We start from the raw sequence: 17953 nt of genomic DNA, 5'->3' as shown, positions 1-17953 counted from the left end.
CGTGTCCCCCAAACTTCTCGGACACTCCTTAACTGAGATATTAACTCCTAGCACCCAGCATAAAAGATCCGAACATTAAATAATGTTGTGAATGCCAGGAGTGCTCAGATTCTTATTTTCAAAGTTCTGCACATGAGTGTTTTGTTTGAAAATCGAGAACACATTTTTGAGTATTTTTTTCTTTTTTTGACCAAGAACAACCAAAATTTGGCAATAAATTATTATTTTAGGAACAAGATCACATACAAAATTTTATTTAGTTGCTTCGTTTTCGGGTTATGGTGCTTACGTGAATGCTAATGTACAGACTTTCAATTGGTCAACAATTCAGTGGATTTTATTCAAAATTTATTGCGGATCAACATTTTAAATGCTAAAACTGTGCGAAAATTTCATCTTTCTAAATCTTTGCGTTTTGTTATTATTGTAGCTAGGACATATACACTTCTTGTGAAAACCCCGGGGGGGGCACCTCGAAATGAGGATGAGATGCTTCCAGTATGGTGGTTGAATCTCGCCACCTTGGTGGGTACATAAATAAGTGAGGGATCTGGCTTCTCCCATCGATGGCGGGATGTACTTCTTTCGGGAAGGGTTGTGCCGTGGCCGGTGATGGCCCTTAGGACTCAACCACAGTTCCCACCAATGTTGCTGTTGCGGCGATCAGGTCATTCAGTTTTCTTTATGTGTGTGCCTTTAGGCTAGTCGGAGAGTTAGTGATATAACTTACACTTCTTGTGATTGAATTTTATTTAAAATTTGAAGGATTTCGATAAATTTCGTATAAAGACCATGGATATAATTGCATCCGTTTAACTCAAAGCGCTTTTGAGCGTTCACAGGTAAACAGACATAATTATTAAAATGTGTTTTTCGTTCTCCCCCCCCCAAAAAAAAAAGAAAAGCGTGGGGGGAGGGGGGCAGAAAAAAATCGAGATTGTCAAAATCAGAAGTTTGAATTCTTGAAGATTACAATACTTTCTCCTTGTATATGAGAAGAAAAAATAGAAATTATTAGAATATAAAAATAGAAATTATGAAAATTAAAAAAAAAGTTACAATGAAATGAAACTAGTACAACTGAAAAGCTCATTTTTTTAAAGGGGGAGAGGTCGCTTTCTTAGAGAACACCTTCTATTTCGGAAACAAATGCATACTAAATTTGATACCTCTAGAGCGAAAGATTTGCTTCGTAGAGTATTTTGAACGATTTACATGTAGTAATTTAGAGATGATATCCAGCTTTAAGCATTATTTTGTATTTTTTAAAAATCTACTTTTTTCCTCTTTAGAGATGGTTACAATGTCATCATTTATAGATGAATAATTTGGTTGTTATATATTTACTTTTTAATTTCGAAATGCAATGTATCATGAAAATTAGTATGTATATTTTTATGATGGGTATTATATATCAAGCAGCGGAAATAGTCTCTCCAAAGCTTTATCGCATATTCTCTGATAAAGACGTTATCCCCTACAGGCCACGCAAAATTGTAGATCGTGCGGTAAGACAGAGAACGCCTTGCATAGCATTGGCGTACAATAGTTAACAAAAATTAACTTTTGGCGTAAATTTAGCATTTTTACTGAATCTATGGTGTGATCCTTGGCTGGTTTTTTGGTGATTTATCTCCGACATGAGGTTAATAGTATTCAATAATCAAATGTGTGTTTTAAACGTTTTTTCGCCAATCAACTAGAACCACAGTCTGACACAGAATTATAATTGTAGTCGCAAAGAATGAACCAAACTTGATTATTACATATTATCTTGACTGTAAGTAGAGACCGACTTACGGTCAATCCTCTTTGGATTTAGCTCAAAATTTGATAGGTGTCTATACTATAGATATTAAATCTATGTACCGAATTTTCTCCATCTAGTTTGTGTCATTTTACAGTTATCGTGTTAACTTCGTGGTGAATAGCATATAAGCCAGTGCGTGTTCAAATCACGTCCGGGTCACCAATTTAGAGGTTTGCGATCCTCGAGGATAGAACCTGGGACCTTGTGGTTCGCAGTCCAGTAACATGACCAGGATACAAAAGCATATGCTCGTGTAGCGTAGTTGCTAACTGGCTTATATGCTAATCACCAGAACTTATATTCGAACAGCCAAATAGATAAACTTCTGGATTTTGCTCAAAATTTGATAAATATCTATAAATTTGGTGAAAAGCCCATACACCAAATTTCCCTTTCTAGCTCAAAGTATTTTTTTCTTTTTCACAGACAGACAGACGGATAAACATAATATTTTTAACATAGTGCTTTTGGAATTCAGGAAGGAATAAAATGCAGAGATTCATCATAATCTCGAAATCGATTTTTTTTGGGGGGATGATAACAATACTTTCTCTATATTTCCTGTACCAGAAAACAAAAAGTTCATTTTCTTCTTTTTAGTAATTGGTCAATAATTTCACGAACGGATTGTCTTCAACTCTATGTAACATCGTTTTAAATCTACTCTGCCAAGTTTTTTTCTTACGTAAAACTAAAAATTTTGTCTTTTAGACTTAAAATTTACCTTCAGAGTATTTAAAAAGAAAGGAAATATCTAATTAAAATGCTCAAAGGCAAAACCGGATTCATTTCTTCTTATTCTCGGAAAAAAAAAAAAAAAAGACGGAGAAAAAAAATCGTCCAGGCCGTTCATTGCTACACTCCAGAATGTCTCCCCCCCCTTTTTCTAGTCTTCGTTCGATGCAACTCGACACAAGTTCAAATATCCGTCCATTTTTCCCGCCACTCTAATCAAATTTTATGGCCGCCTCATTTGTAAGCCGCTTTTTTCGTCTTCTTCCAGCGTACTTCTTTATAATGAAGAAAATGAAAGAAAAAGTAAAAAGAAATATTAGAAAATAACAAGTTCCGAGGCTGGAAATGTTTCTTTTTCGCCCTTTTTTCTGTTTTGCCAGCAAAATTAATTTTTTACTTATTTACTGCGAGGAATAAAAAGATTAAAGGAAGAAGGTGTTTTAATTTTAAATACAGAAACACGTTTCTAGGAGAACAACTGCTAAAAACAGTTCTAATTTTTTTATCTGCATTGAAAATATGGGGAATTAAATATAGTTTTACATTTTTAATTCACAGGTACTGATTACAGCTTATTACTTGCTACTCGCATGTATTCAGTTCTTTGAAAATTATTGAAACAGGGTGTTTTATTTATTATTTTTACCTTATCTTAAGCTATCCAACTAGATTGAAAACACGAATTTAGATGAAAATTCGCATTTTTGGGGAGAAGGGGGGGGGGGTGTCAAAAAATAGATATATTTCCGCTTCCAGTGATAATCTTTATTTTGTCTTTATGTTAATTAGAAGTCAAGTTATAGCAAACAATGGGCAAGTAAATGATGCTTATTTATAAGTATTTAAAAACTTTAAATGCATTTCTGAAAAACGAGTTTTTTTCATAATTATACTGTACAAATATCGTTAAAAAATAATCAAGATATCATAATGAAATTTACAATTAGTACTCGTTATGTTATGCAGAATGAAATAACTATGAATTTGATGATGAATGCTCTAGAAGTGGATTTATAATTGCTTAATGTAAATATTATTGAAAAAAAAATTCCAAAATTTTTTTAGATAATTTCATATATAACACACACACAAATATTTTATTTTTGAATATAATTCTTAGATAATAATTAGTCCCATTCTTAGATACGTAAAACTTTTAATATTACAAAGAAAAATAAAAAAATTTCTGTGAAAAAAAAATTCTTTCAAATTAAAAAAAAAATGTCATTTTTTTTCTTTTGAACAATTCTAGTTTTTGTAAATAAATGCTAAAATTTACATCAAAATAAACTTTTTCTTCAAAAGCTACATATATATGTAATGATATTTTAAACTATTAATTTAATCCAAATGAATTTCCAAAACTTTATCTTAATTTAGCCCAAAGTAAGAAATTCTCTTATTTCGTGATCCAATTCCCCTTTCGGTTTAATTAATCCCTTTGTAACAATAATGCGCCATCAGTACTACGTATCAAATGAAAGTGATACTTCCGTTGACCTTCTCAAGGTCAACACATGTATTACGCGTGGCCGGAAATCCCATTTTACATAAGACTAGTGATCATTTGTTCGGCCCCCTTTTTGCTTCTTTCATACTTCTGCTTTTGTGCCGCGATACGTCTGCTTGTAAATAAATTGCTTTCCCGAGATGGATATTAAAGAGAGAATAAAACGAAATTAAAAATACAACGTCTCGTCTGTCTTCAAACCTGCACTCTGCTTCAACCAAAATAACCTTACATATTATTTAGTCGACAGGATTCGAAAATATGTTACATGCATTTAATTTATTTCACTTTTATTCTTCATTTTATCCTTATATTCATAAAAAAGATCATATTAACATTAAAATGATTGATTTTTTTTTTGAAAAAGTTCCTACGAACCTAGTCGGATACCTAAATGAAGCATTTAAAAAAATGTAACTATATCAGTCGCCAAAGATAAGTTCTCGACTGTTGACGTTTCTCCCTGAATTCATAAAACACATTTTTGGAATTAATTTTGTCTGTACCTGCACATAGATGTGGCAACCCAACAGCAGAAAGTAAATTAAAATTAATGCATAAACGAAATGAATCCCAGTATGCGGGTCTTGATATGAAAACTGTGTAATTGTATCAAATTTGGGATGAACTTTTAGATTTATCGTGAAAATCGTCTGCCCAATTATGTGCAAGTGATAACCCAAAAAGAAAACAAGCTAAATGGATAAAATTCAGCATATTGTTTAATCATGAGAAAAGTCAGTGTTAATAAAATTTTCTTCAAATCTATAAACTGGTTATATATCAATCAATATGCATTGTGTATGGAAACAAGTGAACTCAATAAACACAGCAAGTTACATAACAGAATGACTTCTTTATACTGAGATTCTAACGCTCCCCTTCCTTTTCTCTTATTATTGTTTCTTTTCTTTTTCTTTTTTTTAATGCCGAATTAAAACTTAGTGATATACTTTAGAGACATTCGAGGGTGAAAACCTCCACTGTAGGATGATTATTAAAGTAATCTAGCTCTTAAAAATTAAAACTGCTTAAATTATATATCTCTACTAATAATAAAGAAAAATGTGTCTCATATATACTTTGGAAGGTAGAAATGAGAAATCAGAACGATTTGTTTTGAAATTTTAATTAATTAAAAACTAAGTGAGATGACGACCGAAAATCTTATTCACTCAATATTTATTTTTTATATCTTTTTTAAATTGTAAGTGTTTATATGTGCAATTTTTTTTTTACTCCATTTCAGTTACTATACAATTTTTTTGATATCTGCAACTTTTCAAATTTTTTTGCCTATTTATCAAGAATAGATTCGATTATTTCACAGAAATTCTAAAAGTTTTCCCTATTTCAAAAAAATATTTAATAACGTGTTTCCTTACATTGTTGAGTGCTAAGGGAAAAAGAACAAGCATTTTTTGACATGGCGATTGACATGAGAAACTCGGATTTTAAATTACATTCCAAGTAAAGGCAATGTGTCATTTGAAATAGCTTATCTTGATACTTAACCATATTGTGACGTCATGGGACTCGATTCCATTCGAAAGCTTCATGCGTACAATAAACGGAATAGGCATAAGATTATTAAAATAACACAGCCTTATGTCTCATGCAATTTGATGCTTAAAAATGCTTTCTGAAAGGTACCGTGAGTAAATTATACGCAAAATATTTAACTGAAATGAAGGAGTACCTATAATCCAATGATCCAGAGGGTTGCCAGATTTAATATATAAGAATAAGCACAATGATTGCAAATTTCTTAAATTGTTTGAATAATAATTCAATCTTTAGTTTATAAAACGTCGTAAATAAATTAATAAAGTTACAAAAATTTAGAAAGAAAATAATTTTATAAAAAAACTATTCCATTATTGTTTGTAATAGCAATCGCCTGATTAAACGAAGCTGCACATATTGGAATAAAAGCTCTAATAAAATCCAGGAAACTTTTATATATTCGAAAATTCCGATACTCCCTTCTGAGAGACAGCAGAACCCCACAACCAATGGCTCCCAAATAATTTATTATACAGTGAGGTTCGGTAATTATCACAAATTGCAGATCTTTCCCATTAAGGTGCATGAAACAAGAGGTAAAGTAAGAATTATATTCCCGTTACAACCACGATTCCGGAGTTAGAGCGATTAACGGTCCCTCAAAGGTCTTGAACCCGACATTACGAAACACAACCCCTCGTTACCCCCTGTGCTTGTCGAGATTTAAGATAACGTTCCATTCATCAATCAGCTACTTAACAAATCGTCAGAATGATTCTGGGTCTTCCTTTTACTTTTTCTGTCTCCAATTGCTCTTAGAAGCAACTTTTTCTTTCTTTTTTTGCGATTAGGCAGGTTGTATTTGTTTTTTTCTGATTCAGTTAGAAGATTGATTGCAAAATAAAGTACGAGAGCTTTTACATCTTCAGGAGTACATTTTTATAAGGAAATTAACTTAATAAGAGTTTATGAAGCATACCGTTGAAAATAAGAGTTACTGAATTTGGAAGGCTGTTCATTTTAACTTTTTGGATTGGTTAATAAATACTTATTGGGAGTATATGGGGCATATTGCTGCAAATAGAGTTACTAAGTTTGGAAGGCTATTAATTTTAACTTTTTGGAATAGTTAGTAAATAGTTATTGGGAGTATATGGGACATATCATCGCAAATAGAGTTACTAAATTTGGGATGCTGTTAATTTTCTCTGAAATTTTCTGGCACAGTCACTAATAAATGTATTTAAGTATTACATTTATTTGTAACTGTATATCATTGGCAAACAATGATTATTATTGGCGTGCAATGTTTGGTAATGTTTTTTTTTTGGGGGGGGGAGGAGGGACATTTAATCATAACTTAAATAATTCATTTTGTTCTCTACTCTGGTCTCTTATTTTTTTTTCTTTTCTTTTTTTCAAAGGTTCATCAGAATACCGTTTATCAAAATACAAGGGGGAAATTGGGTTCCCTAGGAATGGCTTCGCTGAAACTTTTTGGCATACTCTCTCATAAATTTATGTATTATTAACTGTAACTATTGGCGAACATTGACTATTACTGGCGTGCAATGTTTGGCGATATTTTTTTGGAGAGGAGGACATTTAATCATAACTTTGATAATAAATTACGATTAAGAGACAAAGAGACATTATATTAGAGTTATTAAATATTATTAACTGTAACTATTGGCGAACATTGATTACTACTGGCAAGCAATGTTTGGCGATGTTTTATTTTTTTTTTTGGGGGGGGGAGACATTTAATCGTAACTTTGATAATAAGTTACGATTAAGAAACAACGTCCTCTACTTTTGCTTCTTTTCTTTTCTACGATTCATCAGCGTACGGTTCATCAAAATAAATGAAAATAAAAATTTGTGTGAGTGGCTTCTTTGAAACTTTCGGGCATACTCTCTAATAAATTTATTTGAGTACTATTAACTGTATGTCATTGGCGAATAATAATTGCTATTGGCTTGCAATATTTGGCGATTTTGGGGGGGAGGGAGAGGGCATTTTATCGCTGCATATGGTTAATACAAAAGCGCCAGAAAATTGAAAATGTATTTTGGACGCATTTTTTTCTATCGATAAAAACCAAAATTTGGCAATACTACAATTGTGCTAAAAACATCTGATGCTAAATTTTGTATATTTTTTTCATCGCATTTTAAAATTATCGCGTTTCCATGTTTGTGAATGTACAGACCGACAGACGGTTAATATCTTAATAGGTTTGGTTTAAAATTGGATACGGATCTATATTTTACATGTTAAATCTGTGTACCAAACTTTCATCCATTTAGCTCTCTTCGTTTTATAGTTAAGTTAATTTATATTAAAGCAACAGGGCAGAGAAACTTCTTCCGAATAGAGTTCATTCAAAATTTAAAGGAAACCGACACATTTAGAATAGAGACCATATACCAAAATTCATCTTCCTAGCTTAGAGCGTTTTGGGGTTATCCTATTCCCAGACAATCAGAAGTAATTACAAAAACTGATTTTTCGAAATTAGGGAGGTCAAAATATGTGTAGATTTATAAAAATGCCAAATTCGAACTTGTTGACAATCTTTCTTGGTATATTTCAGGGGCCGTGGTGGCCTGGTGGTAAGATCTCGGCTTATAAGCCGTAGGGTTTCAGGTTCGAGACTCCATTCAACCGAAGAACCGACGTGTAAGGGGGTCTGTTGCACGTTTAATCCGTCAGGGCAAACGTCCTCCCGTAGGTGTGGTGTGGAGAGGGGGGGGGGTGTCAGCTCAGGTGTCATCCTCGTTATCTGATCGAGGTTCAAAATTACGAGGTACGTCCCAAAATAACCCTAGTGTTGCTTTAAACGGGACGTAAATATAGCTAACTAACTAACTTGGTATATTTCGGAAAAACTTGGTATATTTTTAAAAAAAATAAGAATTTCTTATATACACAAATAGAACGATATATGGGGAGTCATCCCTCTGACTAATGTGGTTCAAAATAGATTGAAATTTAAAATCGTGGTATAAAACCATATACCAAATTGCAACTATCTAACTTGTTATAGTTTTGACTTATCGTATTCCTAAAGCCAAAATGGGCACACACACTTTTAATTTTGATGAATCTGATCCAAACTTTTCTCACCTCTACAGATTTGATACAAAAAAAACACATACCAAATTTCATTCATCTAATTCTCATCATTTTTGAATGAAGCTATTAACAGATTGTAAAGTATAATCTACAAATATTTTTTTTTCATTGAAAAATCGATCAAAATCGGGAGTTGATTTATTTTAATGATCAAATTGTTTATTATTTTCATATTTAAAAAAGGAACGAAAATATATTTCATAAAAATGCGCCTTTCAAAAAGTCATTAATGACAAAAGAGAAATAGCAATTAATTTCTGTATTCCAACCGTTGCAGATTAATGACTTTTATGACTTTCCTCACAAGCTAAACATGGAACTTAACAGCGTGTCCTTTAGCACTTGAATAACAATGAGCTCTGCTATAATACATAAAAACATCCTTCTTACAAGCTTCTTTTCAAACACCTTTGATCGTTGACATCATCATTTTTCTGAGAAAACGGAATCCATCAGGAGCACTGCATGGCAATTAGGAGGGAACTTCCCAAAAGATTGGAACTTTGACCGCGAAAACCGTTTGGCAAAAGAAAGGACCTTTAGGCCAAGGATGATGATGGAATATTTTTAAACGTTTTATGCGTAAACAAATAAGACATCGGAAGATTATTAATGCAGACAGCTGTATGACGTACTGTATCACTAAAAGAAAATGCATCAAATAAAATTTTCTCATGTTTCTTGAAATAAAAATTAATAAAATCGTTGTTCATTATTAGAAATTTGGAAATATTTTCATCACTTTTTTCCCTTTTCATTCAGATGCATATTTTTTAATTTCGTCGTGATGAATCAAAATTATTTTTTAATTAACCGAGAATTTTTTTTAAATCAACCGAATATTTTTTATTAAAAATTTTTTTTTCTGTAATACGAGCGTAATTTTTATTTTAAAAGATAATTTGTAATAAAATTGATACGTTGTGTAAAATTGATATAAAACCGTCTGATCCAAAACGAAAGAGATCCTTGCTGTTTCCAATCATGTCCAAAAATTGATATCGGGAACCTGATACTTTTGGTCTGTATCAGTTGTGTGTACTCAATTCTATTTTTATATACGTCATACAAAGTAGCAATTAGATACAGAAATAGTATCAACTCACCCTAATGCTGAAATTTTAGCACTAGGCCACGACGAATTTTATATAAAATTTCAACCGATTATTTCAAAAACATGTATAGAATATCTAAGCCGAGAATGAGATCCTTGTGTTATCTATAGTGTCCAAATATTGATATCCATCGCCTAATATTCTTGGTCTGTATCAGTTCTATGTACCCGATAATATATTTGCGTATACTTGACACAAAGTAACAGTCAAATACAGTATCATCCAATCCAATGTTAAAATTTTAGCACTAGGCCATGACAAATTTTATATAAAGCTTGAACCAATTATTTCAAAAACAGGTATCAAATATCTAAGCCGAGAATGAGATCCTTATGTTATCAATCGTGCCCAAAACCTGACTAGAGCACCTGATACTCTTGGTCTGTATCAGTTTTACGTACCCAAAACTATTTTTATGTACCTGACACAAAGTCGTAGTCAGATATAGTATCAACTAATCCTAACACTAAAATTTTAGCCATGACGAGTTTTATATAAAGTTTCAATCTATTATTTCAAAAACAGGTATAGAATATCTAAGTTGAGAATGAGATTCTTGTGTTATCAATCGAGTCCAAAAATTGATATAGAGCACCTGATACTCTCGGTCTGTATCAGTTTTGTTTATTTCAAAAACAACGATTATTTCAAAAACGGGTATCGAATATCTAAGCCGAGAAGGAGATCCTTATGTTATCAATCGTGCCCAAAACCTGACTAGAGCACCTGATACTCTTGGTCTGTATCAGTTTTACGTACCCAAAACTATTTTTATGTACCTGACACAAAGTCGTAGTCAGATATAGTATCAACTAATCCTAACACTAAAATTTTAGCCATGACGAGTTTTATATAAAGTTTCAATCTATTATTTCAAAAACAGGTATAGAATATCTAAGTTGAGAATGAGATTCTTGTGTTATCAATCGAGTCCAAAAATTGATATAGAGCACCTGATACTCTCGGTCTGTATCAGTTTTGTTTATTTCAAAAACAACGATTATTTCAAAAACGGGTATCGAATATCTAAGCCGAGAAGGAGATCCTTATGTTATCAATCGTGCCCAAAACCTGACTAGAGCACCTGATACTCTTGGTCTGTATCAGTTTTATGTACCCAAAACTATTTTTATGTACCTGACACAAAGTCGTAGTCAGATATAGTATCAACTAATTCTAACACTAAAATTTTAGCCATGACGAGTTTTATATAAAGTTTCAATCTATTATTTCAAAAACAGGTATAGAATATCTAAGTTGAGAATGAGATTCTTGTGTTATCAATCGAGTCCAAAAATTGATATAGAGCACCTGATACTCTCGGTCTGTATCAGTTTTGTTTATTTCAAAAACAACGATTATTTCAAAAACGGGTATCGAATATCTAAGCCGAGAAGGAGATCCTTATGTTATCAATCGAATCCAAAAACTGATATCTGATATTTTAGGTTTGTATCAGTTTTGTGTACTCGATATTACTTTTGTGTGCTTGATACAAAGTAGCAGTCAGATACAGTATTTAATGCTAACATTTTAGCACTAGGACATGGCGAGTTTTATATTAAGTTAGATTAGATTATTTCAAAAACAGATATCGAATATCTAAGCCGAGAATGAGATCCTTATGTTATCAATCGAGTCCAAAAACTGATATCTAACAACTGATAATTTTGGTCTGCACCAGTTTTGTGCACTCGATATTATTTTTGTGTACTTGATACAAAGTAGCAGTTATATGTAGTATTTAATGCTAACATTTTAGCACTAGGGCATGACGAGTTTTATATGAAGTTTAATTCGATTATTTCAAAAACTGGTACCGAATATCTAAACTGCGAAAAAGATATTTCTAATTGAAAAAAAAATCAATTTAGCTTGGAAAGTGAAAAATAAAGGCAAAAAAAAAAAAATGCTCCTAAAGTTGTAATGAACTTTCTTTTGCAGTAAAAAAAGAGAGAGAGAGAGAGAAATAACAATTCTCCGTGGACTTTCACCAAACTGATCCCCAGTGAACTCCCACAATCGCTTGATCCTCCAGCTTAAGACCACCGATCCAGGAAGAAAGACCAATACACAGAAAAATGAGGCCTGATGACAAAAACTCTAGTTCTCACAAAAGAAAATACTGACGAGAAAAAAAAAAAAAAACTTCAAAAAATAACTGGGTAACGCAAGAAAGACAGGTGAACGAAACACCCAGTTCTTCCATCCAGCATTAACTCCTCGTAGTCCTCACTGGGTAATTTATTTGCGAGGAAAATGATCCTCACCTCGAGCCCGCGCCTTGCTTCATCAATCAAAAGGGGTTTCCCTCAGGAAATCCCGAGCCTTTTCCAACAGGAAACACACGGTAAATCGCATGAATCATTCCTGCTGTCAACCCCAACAACGAAAATAAGACCCCCGCTACAAGAGAAAAGAAACAATGCCCATGCCGATCCTGAAGAAAGGCATGATTGCTTTGTAGTGGTTTCGAGTTGGAGGAAAAAGTCCTCGGACATATTGAGGAAAGCAGATGGATTAGGTCTGGAGTACAGAAGAGATTTGAAATATGATAGGAGGGATTCAGGTTCGATACGTTTTAGAGAATGGTAACGTAGTCTTTGATATACAATTGGAAAAAAAAGCTAAAAAAAAAAGACTTTTAAGAGGCTTAATCTTTTCCTAATGCCAGGTATAAACGTTGCACAAGTAGTTTTTTTACTTTCACGTATGCATAGTATAGAGAAAGTATATTGTGTCAAAAAATTCGAATTCCAGATTTTGACGAATCTCCGCGTTTTAGACCATGCTGAGTTCGTAAAAATACATTTTTGGAAAATGTCCGTTTATCTGTCTGTGATAAGATAATTCAAAAACACTTTAAGCTAGGTGATTGAATTTGTCTAGCTTTTGAAGCCTTACTGTTTTTACATCAAATTTTCAGATTTCTAACAAATTTTTAGCAAAACCTGTTCAAAGAAAAATCTGTCTGTCCGGCTATTCGAATATAAGTTAAAACGATAGTTATAAAACGAAGGCAGCTAAATAAATAAGATTCGACACACAGATTTAACATTCATAGTGTAGACATCTGTGAAAGTTTAAAACAGAACCAACAAAGGGTAGATTGTTTGTCGGTCTGTCCTTTTAAAAACATGTAAGGATTTTGTGATTGCAAGTGAAGTTTTATGTCAAAACTTTGTTTCAATCGGTTGAGCAAAAAGTGTCTAAAACGCAAATTTGATTTTCGGATACTATTAACACGCCAGAGATAAATCGCCAAAAAACTCGCCAAGAATGACACGATATATTCAGTAAAAATGCTTAATTCCCGCCAAAAAATATTTCGTAACTATTGAACTCCCACGCCATTCGAGGCATTCTATGACATGACAAATTTATCAGAGAGTATGTGAGAAAGATTTGTAGAAACCATTCCGGCTGGTTTCGTGTCTGTATTTGAAAAATACATATAATATATTAGTATAACTTTTGCATTTATGTATGGACTGGTACAGGTTGGGTATTAGTAAAAATCTTTCTTCAGGGATCGGATTAGTACAAATGCTATACTATCAAGGGAAAATTTCTGATTGGATATTCTAGGCAATGGCCTAGGGCCTCTAGTATGAGAAAGGAATGCAAGCAAGTCATTTTCCTAGTTGCCAAATAAAAATCTATGAGGATTATTATTATAAAATATTATTATAATATCCATATTTTATCAATTATAATTGGCCAACATGTATCATTTCGCTCACTTAATTATCAAAATATTTATAAAGACGAAAATCTGTCTGTTATTGGGTACAGACCTGAATATTGGAATCATTACGAAAGCAAACGAAAAAAATATACATTCATTAACTTAATAATATGGCAAATATTAAATTAAATTGAGCTATTAGCATGTTGAAAAAGAACTGAACGTAAAATTAAATCGACCATCTCATCAAAAGTACGGTGTAGCCTGAAATGTACAAATACCTTATTATATACTATCAGAACCGTATTATTAAATAGGCAAGAATGGCGATTGCCAAGTGGCTACAAGGCATCGAATTTTTTTAAATTTCAAAGTAATTAAACTTTTATTAAATTTATAAAGGCCATTTACTCGAAGCTATTCAAATTTAAATTGTTTAAATTTTGGGACACGTTTTTAATCACATTTCTAATTAAACTTTTATTTTTAAATCTTTAAATCTTTAAAATTCTAAAAAACAATATGCTACTTTATAATTTAAAAAAAAATGCTCAAGCCTGTGTTTGAATAGCATTTGTATCATATTAAAAAGTTTAACATTTTCCTGTCACTATTTTGCATAAAATTACTTCTAATTTTGCAATTTTTTTTTTAAATTACACGATATGCTAAAATCCAGATTTGAAAATGTTTTGTTATTTGCTTCTTTGATAGTTTAATTTGTCAAAATTTAATATTTATGATTGCTTGTATAGTAAATAAATTAAAATCAATAAAAAATACTTGGTTTTAAAAATTAGGCAGGGAAAAAAGGGAGCTCTGGCACTTCAACGCCTAAGGGTGGGGTTAGAGGTTTTAATCCTCTAAGTTTGTAAATTAGTAAAATTGTTTGTTTTGTATATGAGCTAATACAAATGATCTTTTCAAGGTCTAATCAGGGTCTTTTTTTCGGTTTATAGGATGGCATATGTGCTGCCAAAACAGAATTATTTCTTTCTATATATGAGCTAGTACAGTGCTGTATCATTTAACTTACAAAATTTTATTATCACAAAGTAGAAATAACGTGTTTCTCTTATATCGCCCAATAAATAATTCAATTTCCCTGTTTTATTACGACATTCCTTATGTGAACTGACAAACGAATTGCTGATAGGGAAAGGTAAAATTGGCAACCGTATTAGCACAAAATGCCCAACAATATTGTTACGATATGTTCACGATATTGCCCGTCATTCAGAATATCCAACAAAGTTGTGTAAAAATCGTACAATATCTTGTGCTAATAGAGAACTTCTCAGGAGTTCGAAAGAGACTCAAGATTTCATTTTTGAATAGCATGGAAGATAGGCAAGCACTTTTCTAATTTCATAGGTGTAATCCTCATTTTAAAATGATATTTTGAGATGTTAACTTATTTCAAAGATATTTTGAACCATAATCATTTCTAAAGATAAACTTCAGGGCTTTCTTTATTTAAAATTAAGACAAAGCATCATTAAGTAGAATCTTGAATAAACCTGAATATAGCTGAAAAAAGTTGCAACACATTTTTAACAATCACTTCCTTGAATATATTTTTAAAAAATATATATATAGTACACCAGCGGTTGCTTGCATCGTGATTTTATGTTGCATATTATAATAAGCCGCCTTTCATGGTAAATTATGTCCAAACAATTATGTCCAATCATAACTTCTCCTTCTTAGAAAAAACAGAAAAGGCTTTTTAGAAAAAAGTTTTTACGATATTAACGAATCAAAAGGCCAACAGTTATTATTAATAAACCATTTTTCTGCTAGCCATTTAAGCATGCCGATTCTAGGAGTTTGGAAACACTCGCATTTTAGCTACACGAAGACAACAGAAAAACGCAAGCCATAAAATCTATCTCCAGAGAGATAATAGACATTATTTCGCTAAAATCGCCAAGGGCATTTTGGGCTTACCGCTCTAAAATAATGTATTCTATATTCATAATAATAATATAGAAACATATTTTCTTTTCAATGTCATAACCTTGCCACATAGGTGGCAGAGCTTTTTACTACGACTGAATCTTCAGGAAGCGTTTGATGAAAGGTATGGAATTAAAGTAGAAGAAGACAGGGACTTACAGTCGTTCCATGGACACAAGATCTTGAAATGCGCCTTTTTCTATGAGATGAATCTGGTTTTCCATGAGTTGCCTGCAAAATAAAAATGCTCTTTAGCTGAATAAATAAATAAAAAAATGGATTAATTATTTGGGTCGTGTAGTCTGCATGTCGTAAAACACGTACGTTTCCTAAATGTTGTGTTTTGTCTGCAATGAAATGACGTTTGGTTTAAATGCTGTATCACGATAAATACTACGAATGAAAAAAACTATACATACAGGAAAAATATGATTTGGTGTAATTAGGATTATTGAATTTCGTAATTATGGCCATTAAATTGTTGTACGAAAGCAAATGCTTCTAGCAATAAGTGCCATTCTTAAGTCTAAATATTCAATAAGGATAGTATGATGGAAATGTGTGTACCTAAAACAGAAACAACTTTTGCAATCTGGGTTATTTTTTTAAGCAAAAAAAGAAAAAAAAATGTTTTGTGAGCGTGCACTTTTAAGGCATAATAAATGTCATACAGCTCTAAAAGTATTACTTCCTGTTGTTTTACTATGCACAAAAAGCTTAACTATACAAATGAAAAGTAATGAATGTAAACCTTCCTTTGAATTCACAATTATTTTAAAACATTGCTTCACAAACACCACTGTCAATCTTAATTTCCCACTTGGTACAACAGGATGGAAAAAAATAATTTTGTCTCAATTAATAATGAATAGTTCTAACTTTATTTTTAAATTTGGAATGAATATGAGATCGCATATTCATGCCTAATGAAAAAACATATACAAACCCCACTACCAATTTGAACTTCCCAAATTTTACAATAGGATGAAATAGGATTCATACAACAGCCATCTTGGTATTTTTTCCAAATTTCCAGTTTAAATCTAATTTTAGTACCACTATCGCTACATATCATTTTTTCTTCCTACAAATGTTTATTAAAAAGTACTTAAAAAAGAATTTCGAAACACTTATTATTTCCCTTTAGAATAGTCATGTGAAGCTTATAAATTTAAATAAAAAAATGCAGTCAAATGGCTAAACGATGCAGGATTAATAAAATTATGTTAAATAAAATTGGCCAAAATATAATATTTTGTCCAAAGCTAAGAAAAAAAAATCATTTTTATTTACTAATGCACAGAATTGCTATAACGAATAAAACGTTATAGCAATGAATAAAACGTATCTTAATAATAACTTTAATGAATAAAACGTTTTCATTAAAAAGAAAATTATCAAATTTTCTCTTTAAAATTTATTAATTAATGAATAAAACGCATTCATTAAAACTGAATTTAATCAAATTTTCTCTTTATAAATTGTTTAGTAACTTTAATGAATAAATTGTATTCATTAAAAAGAAATTAATCAAATTTTCTCTAAAAATTCTTTAATAACTTTGATGAAAAGAAATTAATATTTGATTGATTTCTTTTTAATAAAGTATTTATTAAAAAGAAATTAATCAAATTTTTTCTTTAAAAATTCTTTAATAACTTTAATAACAGAAACGTATCAATTAAAAAGAATGTAACCACATGTTCTCTTTAAAAATTCTTTAATAACTTTAATGAATGAAACGTATTCATTAAAAAGAAAGTAATCAAATTTTCTCTTTAAAAATTCTTTAATAACTTTAATGAATGAAACGTATTCATTAAAAAGAAATTAATCAAATTTTCTCTTTAAAAATTCTTTAATAACTTTAATGAAGGAAACGTATTCATTAAAAAGAAAATAATCAAATTTTCTCTTTAAAAATCCTTTAATAACTTTAATGAATGAAACGTATGCATTAAAAAGAAATTAATCAAATTTTCTCTTTAAAAATTCTTTAAAAACTTTAATGAATAAATTATATTCATTAAAAAGAAATTAATGAATTTTTTTTCTTTAAAAATTCTTTAATAACTTTAATGACAGAAACGTATCAATTAAAAAGAATGTAACCAAATTTTCTCTTTAAAAATTCTTTAATAACTTTAATGAAGGAAACGTATTCATTAAAAAGAAATTAATCAAATTTTCTCTTTAAAAATTCTTTAAAAACTTTAATGAATAAATTATATTCATTAAAAAGAAATTAATGAAATTTTTTCTTTAAAAATTCTTTAATAACTTTAATAACAGAAACGTATCAATTAAAAAGAATGTAACCAAATTTTCTCTTTAAAAATTCTTTCTTGAATTTCTGAAGAGGTTAATTGGTCAGAGTGGAAATGTTATGACAACACACAAAAAATAAATAAAACCTATTTCAGTGATCAACTAAATCTAACCTAACAATATAACCTCCATATCTAAAGGTTTATTTTTTCAATGAATAAAA

General features: G+C 30.9%; 1 protein-coding gene across 4 annotated transcripts in view; it reads right to left on the bottom strand.

Annotated features, from left to right (window-relative positions):
* Positions 1-17953, bottom strand: part of LOC129971211 (protein slit-like) — a 482178-nt gene that overhangs the window by 271391 nt on the left and 192834 nt on the right. For all 4 annotated transcript variants that reach the window (XM_056084788.1, XM_056084790.1, XM_056084789.1 and 1 more), the window contains exon 3: positions 15622-15693. In XM_056084788.1, the coding sequence (XP_055940763.1) occupies positions 15622-15693 (72 nt within the window). The remainder of the gene's footprint in view (positions 1-15621; positions 15694-17953) is intronic.

The sequence above is a fragment of the Argiope bruennichi genome, chromosome 6 (genome assembly GCF_947563725.1).
Source record: "Argiope bruennichi chromosome 6, qqArgBrue1.1, whole genome shotgun sequence".
NCBI lineage: Eukaryota > Metazoa > Arthropoda > Arachnida > Araneae > Araneidae > Argiope > Argiope bruennichi.
The sequence above is the reverse complement of the archived record's forward strand: the minus strand, read 5'-3'. Positions and strand labels throughout refer to the sequence as shown.